This window comes from Malus sylvestris, chromosome 15, assembly GCF_916048215.2.
Source record: "Malus sylvestris chromosome 15, drMalSylv7.2, whole genome shotgun sequence".
Lineage (NCBI taxonomy): Eukaryota > Viridiplantae > Streptophyta > Magnoliopsida > Rosales > Rosaceae > Malus > Malus sylvestris.
Window position 1 is genome coordinate 5335058 of NC_062274.1, and position 17464 is coordinate 5352521.

General features: G+C 36.7%; 1 protein-coding gene, 1 long non-coding RNA gene and 1 pseudogene across 2 annotated transcripts; 1 reads left to right on the forward strand and 2 right to left on the reverse strand.

Annotated features, from left to right (window-relative positions):
- Positions 1 to 267: 267 nt before the first annotated feature.
- Positions 268 to 3143, reverse strand: LOC126604976 (uncharacterized). The gene is made up of 2 exons (XM_050272327.1): positions 1962 to 3143; positions 268 to 1185 (listed from the first exon to the last, which is right to left on the reverse strand). Exons 1-2 carry the CDS (start codon positions 2896 to 2898, stop codon positions 701 to 703), a joined length of 1422 nt encoding a protein of 473 aa, XP_050128284.1. The 5' UTR covers positions 2899 to 3143; the 3' UTR covers positions 268 to 700.
- Positions 3144 to 4765: 1622 nt separating this feature from the next.
- Positions 4766 to 5923, reverse strand: LOC126602189 (uncharacterized). The gene is made up of 2 exons (XR_007616008.1): positions 5365 to 5923; positions 4766 to 5253 (listed from the first exon to the last, which is right to left on the reverse strand). It is a non-coding gene; the product is annotated as an uncharacterized LOC126602189 (long non-coding RNA).
- Positions 5924 to 14986: 9063 nt separating this feature from the next.
- On the forward strand, positions 14987 to 16852 carry LOC126601474 (uncharacterized; annotated as a pseudogene).
- The last annotated feature ends 612 nt before the right edge of the window (positions 16853 to 17464 follow it).

Consider the following 17464-nt stretch of genomic DNA (forward strand, 5'->3'; position numbering starts at 1 on the left):
TTCATTAACATGTCAACTGCATGTCTGTAATGTACTCCAGGATCCACCTGGCCATTCAAGGTCCTTTTCCTCATCAGCATCCTTCCAGTGACTGAGACTCGGTATCCATTGAAGTAGGATTCTCTCCCCTCTTATTCTCATCTTCTCTCTCCTCTCTTCTCACACTTTGTTTTTTATCTTATTATTTCTATGAAAAAAATCAAAATAAGATGTTGATGTGGTTTAATCGTAACCGTTCAAGTAAGAGGAGAGGAAAGGGGAGAGAGATTAGGAGGGGAAAGAATCCTCATTTCCAATTACCCAAGGCATATCAAAGCTCAGTTACAACTTAAACAAAAGATTTGAGTTTTGAAATATATACAAAGGGGAACAAATGTTCTCCTGCAAAAAGTAAACAAATGAAAAAATCTCTAGAAGGATATGATCCTGTTTCTATCTCTATATATTTCATGAGGAGCAAACCCTTCTCACTCCCACAAGCATTTGCATATAGCCGATTTGCCAAAAACCAAGAAAAATTTATCGTTGTTGATCTCTCCGGCACTGGTTAGTAATATTTGTGTGTACCTACAGATCTAACATATCGACCACGATATCAACAACACTATCAATAGATACCAACTCTTGATATGTCGTAACACCTGTTGACATTATGTAGATATCGTTGTCGTTATGTTACTGACATGTCATCGATATGCTCCTACGATACTGTGTGCGGGGATCTTCCACAACTCTCCAAGACAATCTCAAACAAATCAGCTTCAGATTCCTCATCAAACTCCAGTTCATGGTTAGGGTTTTGGTTGCCCTTGGTTGTGCACCTGTTGAGCCACTGGGAGTCAATTCTATCCATGGAGAAGAGCTCCATGCTATCTTCATAGAATGCAGCAGCGGAGGATCTCACAAGAGGGCCCACAAAGCAAGGGTTAGCTGTCCTCTGAGCATTGGCGGGGGCATACTTGAAGGCACTTTGACCAAGGTTGACCAGGACTGTAATGTCAGTGTTTGCTGCTAGGGTTGGATACAGAGGAGTGCTGAATTCCTCTGATTGGCAGTGGATCACGTGCACCAGCTCTGATTCCACAGTGAAGTATACCTTCTTTTGTTTGGGATCAAAACCACATCCAATCACTCTGTCTCTTTTTCCCCATGTTGCTTTTTCTGATTCAAACACAAGTTTCATCCCTGAAAAAATAAATCCAAGTTAAAAAAATGAATCACACAATGTTCTAAAAAATTTAAAATTTTGAAGTAAACTGCAGAAATTGTGGGTGTAGGAAGGTATAGTGTTGTAACAAACACCAAATACTTAATAATCTATTCTTTGTTTTAATAATTGTTTGGCTCATTACACGTAAGGAAGCTGTCACCTTTTTACTGTTAATTAGTCTGATATACATACAAAGATATTTCATTAAAACAAGGATATTTCATTAAAAAAAAAAGAGAGACCTTACATACATACTCAACATTTTAATTTGTTTACTGTGATGAGCGACTCCTTACACGTAAAAAACCAAATTTTTTTATTTATTAAGTTTTAGCAACCACTCCAAACCTACTTCAGATAGAACAAGGATATGGCAGCATGTAATGGGTCCATACTGACATTAATCTCCAAATTTACAATTCACGAGACACTGCTGTCACAGATTCTTTAGGTGAGATATTTGATTTATTGTTGGTTTGCCACTTTTTCCCTTTCTTTCTTTTTGTGCCAAAAAATAACACAAAACTAGAAACCTCGTGATTTCAACAGTCCTCTCGGTCTTTTTCGGACCTCACTAGCGTGCATAAAAAATCGTAAAGTATTCAGTTTGGAATGCAGCAGATAAAACATGAATGTTAAAATCGCTACCTCGATAATTTGCATACTCATACCTTTTGACCTAGCTAGGACAATGCATAATGCAAGAATACAGTAAAATTAGTGAAAAAGAAGAGAGAAATTCAAGAATTACCATCGAGATGGACAGAGCCATTGGAGCCGAATCCGATGCTTCCCGGATAACTCCCGGGAAGTTTGAGCGGAAGAGCGCCGCCGACGGAGAGTCCAACAGATAGCAACACAGCTTCATTTTTACCATGATGAATATCATCCTTAACACTGAGCTTCAACTCCTCAATTCTTCTAATACTCTGACTACTACTACTTACATGAACCAAAGAATCTGAACTCGGATTCTCTTCGTAGCTCTTCTGAATCAATTTAATCTTCTCTCCTTCCTTGACAATCGACTGACTCATTTCATCACCGCCGCGCGGACTCAAAATCGTGATCTCGAAATAAGCTTCTTGCGGGAAGGAATTGTTTCCGAGAGCAGGGCCTGGCAGAGGCAGCGCAGTTTTTATCACAGAGGCAGCAGAAGCAGCAGTGCCTAATGAATTTGACACTTTTTTCGACCCCGGATTGAGTCGAACTTTCTGCATGAAATCTGCTGATCCCTGACATACTTCCCAGCTTATCTCCGGCTGTGCATCCCTAACTCTCTGATCGCCGGCCGCGCACATCCCCAAAAGTCTCGACCTTGTCGAACCAGAAGACTGATAATTTGTGAAGCCGAATCGTGACCACCCATTCTCGACGGCGTCGGTGACGGACGTCGGATTATTGCCCCAGCTGAACAGCGGCTTCCCGGAAACCCCACGGCCGTAATAGTTGTTTCCGGTTGACATGCTTTTGCTTGGTTGTTGGTGGCGATGAAGCTTTGGAATCCCATCTTGCAAACTCTCTGTCCTAACAACCGTCGTCGCTGCCGCCGTTGTCATCGTGCCACCGCTGCCAGCATTTTGTTTACGCTTCTTGTAACAATTCCATCGCCATAAAACCATCACAACAACGACCGCAGCAACCCCTACGCAGACTGCAACCGCCGCGGCATGCTTCCAACCGAACATGTTTTCAATCTTCTCTCAAATGGGCTAACGAGAATTTTTGTGTTTTTGATTAGGGAGGAGAGGTTTGAAGAATTAAGCGGAGGAGCGCGGAAGGGAGAGGGCGTGGACTAAGAATGGTTCAAGAAAGGCAGGGAGAAGGAGGAGAAGAAACAGAAGAAAGTAATGTGGGCATCGCATGTGTGATTGTGTGGTACGAGTCCTGAGAGATGGGCTAAACGTTTTTTCAAAGGCAGAGACTTTTATTTTTTATTCATTAGTTTGGTGTGTGAACCGACAGCCCTTCGTCATTTAAAAAACGCGTTGGTTGTATTTATTGTGTTTTTGTTTTTTTGTTTTTCTTAGAGGTTGAGACACATGAGAGAACATATTTTGAGAGATGATCGAATATGAAAATGTAAAGAGTAAATTGTAGTAATGATTCTTCAACTAAAAATTTATTACCATTGGTTCCTTAACTAATCAAAATGTGTAGCTATAATCATTTTCGTTAACTTCATCAAAATTTTGTCAAAATGAGTTATGTTAGAATGACAATTGTTACAATTGGGTTAAAGTTTGAGAGACCATTGCTTCAATTGAGTTAAAGTTTAGGGACCATTTCTCTAGTTGGATTAAAGTTGAGGGACCAACGATAATGAATTTTTAGTTGAAAGACCATAACTGCACGTTTTGATGAGTTGAAGGACCAATGGTAATTGATTTTTTGTTGAGAGACCATTGCTCCAATTGAGTTAGAGTTAAAGGACCATTGCTACAATTTACTCAAATGTAAATGTATGGGTAATTGGGTACTTGTGTTTTCTTTTTCTTGTTTGGTGCAGTAAAACTTCTATAAAGTCATAAGTTCAGACCAAACTAGTTTTATAACTTTAAAAATGTTATTATATTGTCACTTAGTAATACGGTCTAGTGGTGTTCCTCTTTATTTGTAAGTAAGAGGTTTTAGGTTCAATTTTTTTCAAAAGCAAAGTTGAACCACATTATTATGGCAAGCCTATTGTAAGGTTTAGCTCACTCCCCTAGCCCCTTAGACCATGAAGAAAATATATTTCTGGGCTAGATTCCCTACAGAATTTAAGATTGGCTTAAATTATTTTGGACCCATCAAAATGTCATATTTCAAACTTTTTTTTTGTTTTTACTTATAATCTAACGGTTATGATCAAATGAGATCAAGTCTAATGGTAAAAAAAGATTTGATAGTCCAAAATTAAATCTTACGTCTAAAATAATTTAAGAAAATGATTTAAATCAAATTTAACTTAAAAAATTATAAATACCTATGTATTTGTATGATTTTTAATTATTTATCCGAATTTAAATATTTTTAAATTAAAATATTCATAAAATAAACTAGGATAGTCTACATAAATTTTATTTTCAAAAAAGTTACCGAAAAAAGAAGGCTAAAATCATTATTTAATAATCTTGTGCTAAAAGTTTAAGCCATAAGATCATCTCCAACCCTTTGGGATAAAGCTTAAAAATTTAAGCCAGACAATTTTAAGCCATAACTCAAAAACTTTTTTTCTCTTACACTACAAAAAAAAGGGCCTTTTGCGACGGTCAAAACGTGTCGCAAAAGTAGCTAAAAGCGTCGCAATAGCCCTTTTACGACGAGCATGCGACGGAAAATAACGCGTCGCAACAACTAGGCGTCGTAAATGTTGGTCGATTATATGCGACGCTTTAAGCACGTCGCAAATATTATTTACTACAGACTTGCGACGGCAAACTAAACGTCGCAAATAATTGGCAACAGGTTTAAAAAAAAAATTATTTGGCGTCAAATGAGACGCCACAATGACATTATTTTGAGTAACTTCACCAAAATTGTTAAATGTAAAATTTACTACAGGTTCCAAACTAAAATAAAATCCAACATCATTGATACAATTCATAATTCACAAAATGAAACACTTATTTGGAATCTTTGATATCAAATAATGTATTAAACTTACAGTAATTAAACATAAATACATGATCTAAACATTTATATAGTCTATAATCCTATGTCAGACCTGTGCTTCTATGTCGAACCTAGCAAGAGATCCCCTTGAGTGTTTTTCCTTCTAAACTTTATGCCTCTCCCCTTCATATTACAATACAAACCTCATCAACATTTACTTCAGATTGAAATCGAAGCTTGGGTCGTGAATGAAAGTAGAAGGCGCCAAAGGTGAGGTAAGAGTGCGAGACGCCGTTTATTTAGTTAGCAAGATGGAACAATCTAATGGATTTGTTTCTTCACTTTGTTCCTCCCGTTGATCAAACTAGGCAAGATGTACCAACCAGGCCACACCAGGCCCTTTGAATTGTAAACATCAAGTTCAACAGGGGAATCTCCTGCTGGGACTGAACATCACAAACAGATAAATGTCAAGCAGAAAACAACCATTGTTTCCGGATTTCATCTCATGCATGTAAACCACTAATGACAAACACAAGACCCTAGTCATGACATACTTGGCTCTTGTTGTACTCAAACTCAATAATATGCAGACAATCTTCGATTCCAACTTCCATCTGCAAAGGCAATAAAATTATAGGAAGATCCATTGAGGGAGGACTAACAATGGGGTGGCTGTTAGATAATAAAAAGTGTGCATGATGCTCAAAAGATCCTGGTATTCCAAGAGAGAGAGATTACCACAAAATCCTGGTATTCCACTATGCTACTACCATAACCACAACTACACTAGTGTAGCAAAATCTAAAAGCTGCCAATAGATATTTACTTCAAGTCTTCGATAAACAATTAAGAATGAAAATATAAGTAACTATCAATGTCTTAAGAGTTACCTAAGTCTCACATTCCCGTTCTAAGTCTCATATGACATCTCAACTGTAGAAAACTCAAAAGGATATGTTTTCCTTTCATATATCTGTCCAGGAACATCAAGTTCCTTTCATATATCTATCTTTCTTTATTTCTAATGTAAAGGGTTGGTAATTATAAACAAAGAATCAAAATCAATAGTTTAAAAAACCGAGTAGAAACTATACAAAGCTAATGAAATGAAGCCAAAACAAACTCACCAAGGGAAGTAAAGTCATAAAAGTTGCCTCTGTCAAAGTACATCTCTGCAACATAAAGTCTATTAGAATGCTAGGGTAAGAATAAAAATCCTAATAAATGCTATTGACCAAGAAGCAAGGAAAAATAATTACAGGCAGGAGTTGGTTGATTAGCATGTAATGAACCAAAAAACAAATCTCATGCTATTATTTTCACACTAAACAAAAAGAAAATACTTAAAGAGTGGCTTCAACACTCCCTACTGTAACTCTGTCATCAGTTAAATCCAAGTCCAGATAGGGAAAACTAAGCTGCAACAGCATACGAACGAAAAACTCAGATTAAATAAAATCAAATTCGACAACAAAAGTATCAATAAACTTAAAATCACTCTGAAATGAATCTTCACACATCGTTAGCTGTTTCCATATGATCCTCGTCATTTCATCAGATAATTGACAAAATAATACCATAATTAATAGAGTACAGAATCACAACATCATCAATTACAAAAACTGGCTCCAATTACAAAAAATCCTCCAACAATATTAACAATTAGTGATGAAGTAAAACGCAGCAAAAAACTGAAAACCCCTAAACAACCAGAGAGCTTATGGAGAATAGATAGGATTGAAATTTGCAGAAAAATGATGAAACAATACCCAGAAAAAACAATTGGAAGATAATTCCTCGAATAATCTTACCCGAATGGGAAGAGATGACGTTGAATTCGACTTTCTAGTAGCAAAAAGAAAGAACGGATAGATGAGAACAAAATTAGGGATAGTGAAAGGGGTATTTGAGAGAGGGAACAAGAACCATGAATTCTTACCTGGTTCAATTGCGTCTCAGCATCAGGATTATGGCGAGAGTGGCAGAGAAGGATTTAAGCTTTGAAGAGAGGCAGAGAGGCAGAGATGCAAAGAGAGAGAAGGAGAGAGGCGGAGAGCGAGAGGGAGACTCGAGCGTACTGAGTCTCATTTTTTAACTTTTTTCCTCTTCTCTTTTACTTGTTCACGCATGCGACGGAACTCAATGGGGTCGTTAATAACAAAGCGCCAAAGTTCACCGCGCAGAAAATTAGTGAAATTCGTATTTATTACGACGGCCGCGTCATGCGTCGCAAAAGAAGTGTCGCAAATACCGTGTTTTCTTGTAGTGTTACAACCCTTATAGCTTAAAATTTTAGGCCGAGATTATTAAATAATGGTTTTAGCCTAATTTTTTTTCAGTAACTTTTTTTTTAAAATAAAACTTATGTAGATTATCCTAATTTATTTTTATGAACATTTTAATATAAAAATATTTAAATTTCGATAAGTAATTAAAAATCATACAAATACATAGGTATTTATAAATTCTTAAGTTAAATTTGATTTAAATAATTTTCTTAAATTATTTTAGACGTTATATTTAATTTTGGACCGTCAAATCTTTTTTTTGTTACCATTAGATTTGATCTCATTTGATCATAGACATTAGATTATAAGTAAAAAACAAAAAATAGTTAGAAATATGACAGTTTTGTGGATCAAGAATAATTTAAGCCAAACTTAAAATTCTGAGGGGAATCTTGCCCAATGATATATTTTTCTCCCAAAAGTTTATTTTAGCCCAATGGTTAGAGATGGTTTGTGAGGGTTTTAAAGCTTATATTTTAAGTTTTATTCCATGGGTTGGAGATGGTTCAAGGGTTGGAGGAGAAAAGCATTGTCTGGGTTATGGATTGAAATTTTATGGCTTAAATTTTTAAGCCTTATCCCCAAGGGTTGGAGATGGTCTTAATGAATGTTGTATTTACTAAATTTATTGACTTATTTATCCTTAATGAATGTTGTATTTACTAATTAGAAATCTTGAGGATGACAATTATGAAAATATCAAAATTTTCGTGCCAAGAAGCTATAAACATGTTTGAGAGATTATAAACATTGTGGCTTCAACAAGAGGGTGTCCATGTTGATGAAGTATTATGTACCTGCAAGCTTAAAGATGTGATATCAAATATAAAAACTAAAGTATTGTCGCAAACAACTTTAGAGAAATATTTTAGTTCATCCTAAACTTTTATTTGTGATATTGCATATTTTTGTACTCGTCGACAACTAATACTATGTGAATGTGTGTTTTCTTAAGATGGTCCCAAGTTGGGGACTGAATTTTTTTATGACTTTAGAGATGTTATTCTTTGTAAAGTATTACTTTAGAAAAGTTTTACTGTATTTGGATAATGAGAGGGTAAATTGAGTCTTTGGGTACCTGATGGTCTGAGGCTGGTAAAGCTGAAAAAGAATGAAACTGTAGAAATATGTAGCAGTTAGGTGGTTATTTTTCGAATGGCAGTTAATTTGATTTTACGACCTTTATGCTTAGCAGAGCTACAAAATATGCTTTATCCCGATGATCAAAAGTTAAGCCACCTTCAAACCTTCAAAAGTCTTAAACCAAAATCTAAAGGGTAATTATCCATGTGGTGTGGGGGATAAGGCGAGACAGAATCCCTAAGATGGAGGAATATGGTAAAGAAAAAAAGATCCTCTTTGAAAAATCAAACTTTCAAGTCTTGTTTTTCTCTTACTCATGGGACTGGAAAATATGGTGGTTCTTAATTTTCATAAATTCTTTTTCATGGTCCGATAAAATAGTATCTGCCTAATTAGGAACCAAATCCCACTAATTAATTCCCTTGCAATAATGGTATTCTTACCATATTTTTGTATCACAATTGTATACCACTTTAGGTGACATCTGATATAGACAACCACATCATCTAAATTAATTAGCATTTAATTTCAAAATGTTAATCAATAATTAATAAAAAGATTGTTAATTAAATGATGATTGTGGTATACGAGGAGTTTCCTTCTTCCACATTATTTAAGTGTTTTAATTAATAAAAAAGATTGAAATGAAATGATGTAGCTTGACCAACTCATTTGCCACCTAAGATGGTAAAAAAATGTGGTATAAAATTGGGAAAATTTGAAATAGGTCCAATTGTATAGGCCTACTTTTGAAATAGGTCCAATTTTTAGTGACTTTTGACTTTTGAAATATGTCCAATTTTTAGTGACTTTTGAATTTTGAAATAGGTCCAATTTTTAATTACTTTAGACCCATATCAAAATACTCCTATAAAATTATGGTAAGAATAACATTACTATTTCCTTTTCATTTTAGGAGATATACTAGCTAGATAGAAGGAACATTTACTTTTTATACGTTATCTTTAATTTTCCACCATCAAATTAAATATTAATTTTAAAATGTAAACATATAGTTCATTCATAAGCTACTATTGTAGTTTAATTAGAAGGAAAAGTTACCGCGTAGTACTACGGTCTAATTGTAAGTGAGAGGTCTTATCTTCGATTCTTGACAAAGACGGATTTGAACCATATTATTGTTAATTTATTATAAGTGCAACTCTACCCTTGTGGATTGCTCGGGGGATAGGCGAGAGAAAAGGGCATGAGGCCCTCTGGATTTGCTCCAGCATGAAGGAGCCCGAGCAGAGGTGGAGGCCCGAGCTCCGGGCATGTGAAGAGCTGACAGCCCGAGAGCCCGAGCTCTAGGCCTTTTTTAAATTTTTTTTCTGTCAGGCGCGTGCACCCCACTGGAGCGTGGGGGCGCGTTGCCCGACAATTTTTCAGAAAAAACATAAGCCTTTTTAGACTTCAATGTTACCGTTGGGAAGCCACGTGGCTTCCCACGGTTCATTCGATCTCAACGGTAAAAAAAATAAATAAAATCTTGTTGATGTACAAAATTAGTGAGGACTTTGGTACAACATAAAGTGTTAAGTTTATGACCTTCGCTAGATTGCTCTGCTCCTCATCCTCTTCCTTCTCATTTTGGGCTATATGGAGATTGAATATTCCTTCAGATTGGTTAAACAATTATTCATCTTCTTGATCGATTTCCCACATCATGCTTGAAGAATAAGACATTGAAAGTAGAAACTATGAATAATGATACATATTTTGATTTGGTGAAGAAGGAAGCAAAAACTATGAATACTGATAGAGATATTGAGAAAATTGGTGTGAAATTTAAAAGGATGGATGATGGATTATTATATGAAGGATTATGAAATGATTAGGGTATAAATAGTGCCACGTGGCATGCCGTCATTCGTTAAAAATCTGATCGAAATCTGTCCTAAAAAATTATGAAGAGATAACAACACGTGGCACGATGACATTGGATAAAAATCTTATCGAAATCCATCACCAATAATTATCTTTTCGGATAATGACACGTAGCGCAACGAGAACGATTTAAAACCTGATCGAAATCTATTCTTAAAGATTCTGAAAAGATAACGACACGTGGCACGATGACATTGGATAAAAATCTTATCGAAATCTATGACCAACAATAGTCGTTTTTGGTAAATGACACGTGGCGCAACGAGAACGATTTAAAAGATCTTATCCGAAATTACAAAAAAAAATTATTTAGTATTATTTTGTAAAAAAAAAAAAAAATAAATATTTTATTGCCTATTGTCAGGGCTATTCAAGTACAAGGGTGGAGATACAAAATGCAATTACTGTTCACATGGTGGATTGAATAGTGGATTGTCTAAGAGGAGGGCTCCAAAGGTGGAGTTGCTCTAAGACTAAGTCACCAATTTTCTTAATGTTGATAATAACGTTTGTTAAAAAAAAACAAAAAGGAAAAGTCCACATAAAATATCTTATTTGTCTCAAGTTATGGTTATTTTTGGCTTTTCCAAAAGGTTGGCAAGGCTACACTAAAAAGAGGGGACACCTCCTACTAGATCTGTTGTGTTTTTGGTCAAGCATGCATACAGGATACAACAGTAGAATGAGAATATTTTTTATCACCACCGTTAAGTGATGATTATGCTCATTACTTTATTTATTATCGTTGGACGAGTTTAAATTTTGAAATCTCTATAGTGAATAGACACAAATCTAAAATTTAAAGTTTTCTAATAATACTAAATAAGATGGTAAACAATATCATCACTTGAGGATGGTATAATAAAATACACCCTCATATAATAAGTAATGGATTCAATATTCAACATGCGTTGCCCTAATTTGTATAATTGTATTTAATATACATTGACCTCCTCCTTTTTGTTCTTTCTACATTGTACTCATTTGTATAATTGTATTTAATATATTGACCTCCCTCTTTCCTTTCCTTCTCTCTATGGCACATCCAGCCGCCTACTAGTGATACCTCATTCTATTTAGGGTTTGAAATCTTGTCATTAAGGGCATTTGAAAAATCATATCAATATTTATTTTTATAATTATGTGAGACGTCGTTTACACGTAATTAAATGACTGTCAACTGTTTTATGTGTGTGTGAAGTTATACACTCACATAAATAACTAATCAAATTGGTGCAATAAAAGTGGAAGTCATAAACATGCAAAATTTTAATGGCTTAAAAAACCTATTTGAACGAGTGAGTGACTCTCAATCGTTAATATATATATATATATATATAGGCTAAATAGCCAAAATGGTCTATGAGATTTGCATAACTCATCACTTTGGTCCATAACATTTCAAATCGATAAAAGTGGTCCATGAGATTATCTACCATCCATCATTTTGGTCATTCCTTTAAAAACTCCGTTAGGTGTTCCAGAGCTCTTGGCCGGAAGTTTGGACAATTTTCAAAACTTCATAACTCAATCGTTTCAAAACGAAGATAGGAAAGTGTAGAATAAGATTATACTTATTTGGAAGCCCAATGACTGCCGGAGATAGCCGTAAAATAGTCTCAAAATTGACTGGTCCGAAGTAAAACTGAAAACTCGCAGGAAACTGGGTAAACTTTAAACGTTCATAACGTCTTCAATACTCAACGAAATTAAGTTATTCAAAAACGAAAATCATACTTCTCGACAAGATGAAGAGAACGGTATCTTTTTTGACGGCTAACTAGACGTGGTTTGGCTGGAAAACGGCTCGAAAGTGGTTGTCTTAGTCTCGAGTTAGCCACTTTCGATCTGTTTTTCGGCCAAACCACGGTGATTTAGCCATCTAAAAAGGTACCATTTGCTTCCTCTCGTCGAGAAATATGATTATCATTTTTGAATCACTTGATTTCATTGAGTATTGAAGAAGTTATGAACGTTTTAAAGTCTACCCAATTTCCGGCGAGTTTTCTAGTTTTCCTTCGGACCAATCAACTTTGAGGCTATTTTACGGCCATCTCTAGCATCCATTGGGCTTCCAAACAGGTATAATCTTATTCTAGACTTTCCTATCTTCATTTTGATATATTATGGGTCAAATTTAGTTAAGAAACGATTGAGTTACGAAGCTTTGAAATTTGCCCAAACTTCCGGGATACTTAACGGAGTTTTTAACGGAATGACCAAAATGATGGATGGTGGACAATCTCAGGAACCACTTTTATCGATTTGAAATGTTAGAGACCAAATTGATGAGTTATGCAAATCTCATGAACTATTTTGACTATTTAGCCTATATATATATATATATATATGAAATCTCACACTCGCATAGGCGTCTAATCAAATCCTTAAAACTTCATAAACCTAATTTTATTTGCTTAAGACAAAAACTTTCTCTCTACTAACCAACAACAAAAACAAAAACAAATGATCTGCAGAATACGTAATGGAGACTTATTATTCATTATTTCAGGTATCTTTATGCAAACCGAATTGGTAGCTACTCAACTACAGAACACCCACCAAAGTTGTTCACTTAATTCCCTATCATTCACCATAATAATTTAAATTAGTGACATAAATTATTAGTTATCAACCTGTGCCTAATCATCTCAATTATGTTATATAATTGACTTGCTTTTCCGGGGTCCGTAATGGCTGAGGTTCAAAGAATAAAGGATTAAAAATAATTCTGACGGAACTGCCATGAATCAAGGAGGACATAATCAAAGATTAAATTGACCGTTAATGGATCCTTAATACGATGATTAACTTTTGTTTATGCTAAGCACAGTGCGTGGATAGTACTAATCCACAATCTCCGAGGACTCACTCAACCAATGCATACTGAATTGGTGTTAGGGCACTCTGATGCTTATAGTTTTATTTTTATGGTGTGAGGCCACTTCCATGCTTATAATAAATCTCATAAATTGAACTTTTTTTTATTTATATAATCGATATCTTACATGAAGTGAGGAGGGAGGGATTCTAATTCGAGTATACATAGAAAGGAGCACATCCGTTTTATGATTCATTTGAAAGTATTTTTGAAATGACTGAAAGTGTTTTTGATGAAATTATTTTTTGAATTCGAAAGTGCTTTCTGCAAGTAGCACTAGTTATGTGCTTTTTTGTTTTTCCAAGAGTCACTTGCAATTTTACTAAAGAAACATTTCAAAAGCACTTTCTAACGTGCTTTTAATCAATGTGACTACAACAACATCTACGAAGTAAAAAATGAGCAATGAAAAGATTGTTTTATGGACTAGGTGTCAAATTGGAGTCCGGATTCTCGCCGGATTCTCTTTGTGAGATTCTGGGAATTCATAAATCATGTATGTTCATCGTATATCGTGCGGTCAAAAATTATTTTAAATATTTTTATTTAAAACTGCGTAATGTATGATAAACGGACACGATTCAAGAATTTCCATAATCCTCACCAAAAGAATCCGGAAAGGATCCTGTTGAGTCAAATTGGATATGGTCCATAGAAAGTAGGAAGCAACCCTGTCTGTCTACCTATGAACTTGCAAATGGCAAAATAACTTTTGAAAAAGGAAAAGAGAAAGTGCATAGCGATAAGAGAGCAAAAGAGAAGAATGAAAGCCACCATTATGGATAATGACCTGCAAATAGTGAAGCCTTTTTATTGCACAACATTTCCAAGCAAAACCATATAAGTAAGAGCTCATCCATTTCATTTGTCTCTCTTCTTGTAGACAAAGTTAGCCACTAGCTATGATTGGCTAGGGTTTCTTAGGAGGATAATCTAGGATTTGGGAAGAAAAAAAAAAGGACTTGCATGCCACGAAAGTCTTAGACGTCAAATGTGCATCACCACATAATCACTACTCGTTGTGATGTTTTACAAATAAATGAAGTAGGGGTAGATATGGTTCAATATGGATCAATGTAACACACAAATCACAGTTAAATTAATACTATCTAGCACTTGGGTATAGTATGTTTTAAGTAAAATCATGAGCTAGATCAAACTAAACCGAACCATTATTAGGTGGTTTGGTTTGATTTGGTTTGACTGGTTGGAGCCTAAGCCTAACCCCGTTTTGTTTGCATTTTGTTTAGTTAGTTTGCCTATTTCTAGACCATACTCGCATTCTTTTAACTTTACAATTTAAATTAAGTCATGTTCTTCTCTAATTTCTAAATCTCTAACTTTTTAAATTTCATTGTTTCATAAAATAACCAAAAATCATGGGATACCACAACCTCTCTTTGTACAAGAGATTCGCGCTCGTTTTTTTATATATGATTCAATTGGAATAAATAACTTATTAAATTAAAGGTACGTTGAACGGAAAAATTACAAAATTATGAACTCCAAGAGGAAAAATTACAAAATTATGACCACCAAGAGGATAGAAGATGAATTACTCATGAATAAAACTTATCCATTATAATCCTCCTTAAAATGGTGCGATTAGAAGGGATGGATTTCTTTCTTATATAATCTCATTCTGATCCACTTTCACCTTCAATATACCTTGAAATTTGAAAGTTTTCCATTCCAATCCAATCATGTGAACCAAATGAACTTTTACAGTGTAAGTAAGTAATTCGTTTGACGCCTCACTCTCTCGTATAAATATAAAATAAATAAATAAAGCTTCCAAGTGGTGGATTTCTGTGGTGAAAATGGTCTCCCTTCAAGCTAATATATTTTTGGTTCAAATCCTCCCGCTCTTGATAGTACCGTCGGTTAGGGAAGTAATATCGCTTGTGGTCAGCGGAAAAAAAAATCCGGCAAAGGCCCAACACCAGCAACTGAAAAAAAAAGCCCATTGACAGCCATGCAGGCTTCATTTTTTTCATGCTAAATCTGTTCATTAAGAAAGGCCGGTTCTTGAGTTTCAGCTGATCAATTTGGATGATGCCCCATTCATCCGAAATGGATCATCTTAACTTTCCGAAGCATTCTATCCCCCAGACGAATTCATCACAGAAAGCATTCAAAAAAATCCCGGCAACGAAGGAGGAGGCACACTCACTCACTCACTTGCAGTCTCACACACTGACAGAGTTGCCTCCATTAATGAACCATGAAGCTAAGCTCCTCTGCACCTTTCCCTATAAACCCTTCCCTCCAATTTCCCTCCATTCCTCCCACTCCCCCTTCTTCCATTCAAAACGCGCTTTTCAACCCCAACCCATCACCACCACCGCCGTCACCTCAACCACTACGAATTGCCGCTGCGCCGTCATCAAGTCATCCGCAAGCTCCGAAATCGACATGGTGCAAAACAAGCAGGGCATATACATGCCGAAGCAGAAGAAAGTCGTGATCTTGTGGGACCTGGACAACAAACCCCCTCGCGGGCCGCCGTACCAGGCGGCGATGGCGCTGAAACAGCTAGCCCAGCGCTTCGGCGAGGTCGTGGACGCGTCGGCCTACGCCAACCGCCACGCGTTCGTTCATTTGCCGCAGTGGGTTATCGAAGAGCGCCGCGAGCGGAAGCAACTGGATATTTTGGAGCGCAATGGTGTGGTAACGCCGCCGGAGCCGTACATCTGCGGCGTCTGCGGGCGGAAATGCAAGTCGAATTTGGATTTGAAGAAGCATTTCAAGTAACTGCACGAGAGGGAGAGGCAGAAGAAGCTGAATCGGATGAGGTCTCTGAAGGGGAAGAAACGGCAGCGTTTTAAGGAGCGGTTTGTTTCTGGTAATCACAAGTACAATGAGGCTGCGAGGTCTATTATCAAGCCGAAAGTTGGGTACGGGTTGGCATGGGAGTTGCGGAGGGCGGGGTTTTTGTGAAGACGGTGGAGGATAAGCCGCAGGCGGCGGATTGGGCGTTGAAGAGGCAAATGCAGCATTCTATGAGCCGAGGGATTGATTGGTTGTTCTTGGTTTCGGACGATTCGGATTTTTCCGATATGTTGAGGAAGGCTAGGGCGGCCAAGTTGGGGACTGTGGTAGTTGGAGACATGGATAGAGCTTTGGGAAGGCATGCTGATGTTTGGGTGCCGTGGATTGGTGTCGAAAATGGGGAGGTTTCGGAGAAGGATTTAGTGCCCAGAAGGAGAAGTGAGTTCTTTGATGGGGAGGAAGATAATGGTGATGAGTTGTTTTCGGATTTTGGTTTTGATGGTGGGGTTGAATTGGACAATGTGATGGATGAACTTGTGAGAAGCTCTCAGTCTAGTGGACTGAGGATTTCTGTGTTTTCGGAAGGGGAATTGGAAGGAGGAGAGCGGGTGGAAGGCGATTCGGATAGTGAGGAATATCAGTTTGATAGTGAGAATGAGGATTCAGAGGAGGAAGATGGGTTTTTTTGATATGGCAAAGCTTAGATAGTTTTGGTGATTGAACTAGTGGTTCGATTGCTAATCTGTATTCGAAATTGGAAGAATTGAATTGAGGGGGAATTGAATCGAGGAAGAACTGAGTTGAGGAGAATTAGAATCCTGATTTACGTTGAACAATGCAGCATTGGGGTGTATAGGAATACATAAAGTCGAGGAAGGGTGCAATTTCACAATGTAAAGTGTTCAGATGGTTTCTTGGCTTAAGAATTCACAGGATTTGTATGATCAGATATTTGTTCTTCATCGTACACAATTTGAAGGTTCCAAATTTCTTTCGTGTTATTACACGTCCTTTGAATTAGTTTGAATTCGATACGATTGTTTGATCTAAGTGTAATTAGTAATCAACCAACTAAATTCCACCAGAATGATCAATGCTGAGTATGATATTGCATCTCATCTGTTGTTTTAACTTTTGCCTCCTGCTTATTCTTTAAAATGTCATTTTTTGAGTAATTAGAGATGATGCAGTTATAACCTTCTCTTTTGCAATCAAATTAGGCTCACAATTTCACCAAGGGTCTGTTTCACAGTTGATCTGAACATCGTGTTTCCAACTACACGAGGCTCTTTAGAGCTGCCCCATCCAGGGTCTCGGAGTCAAAGACCTCACAGGCGATAATCTTGTTTGCAATATAGTTTTCTTTGTTCTGTTTGCCAGTTCTTTCATGGTGACTTATGTGATTTCTGTCAAATGATGGTTTGTGAGATAAAATTGCTTGTTCGATAAGCAAGTATAACAATCTGAGAAGCATTGTGTTTTTCTGATGCAGCTTACTGCCTAAACGAACCATCCAATCTAATCCTAGACACTAAGGGTGCGTTTGGTACGCAGACGGAACGGAACGGGACGGGACGGGACGGGACGGGACGGAACGGGACGGGACGGAACGAAACGGAGGTTCGTGTTATGTTTGGTACGCGTAGGACGGAACGGTTTGGATTTCGTGTTAAATGACTAACTTAGCCTTGTTTGTACAATTGCTGAGTGCGAGTATGAACTCAAACAATCAGACCCCAGTTT

What these genes read in the sequence shown, in the direction of transcription:
- LOC126604976 (XM_050272327.1), bottom strand. Translation starts at nt 2,898, where the DNA reads ATGTTCGGTTGGAAGCATGCCGCGGCGGTTGCAGTCTGCGTAGGGGTT. An exon ending in TGGCTCTGTCCATCTCGATG is followed by an intron (nt 1,186 to 1,961) that starts GTAATTCTTGAA and finishes TTATTTTTTCAG; the next exon opens with GGATGAAACTTGTGTTTGAA.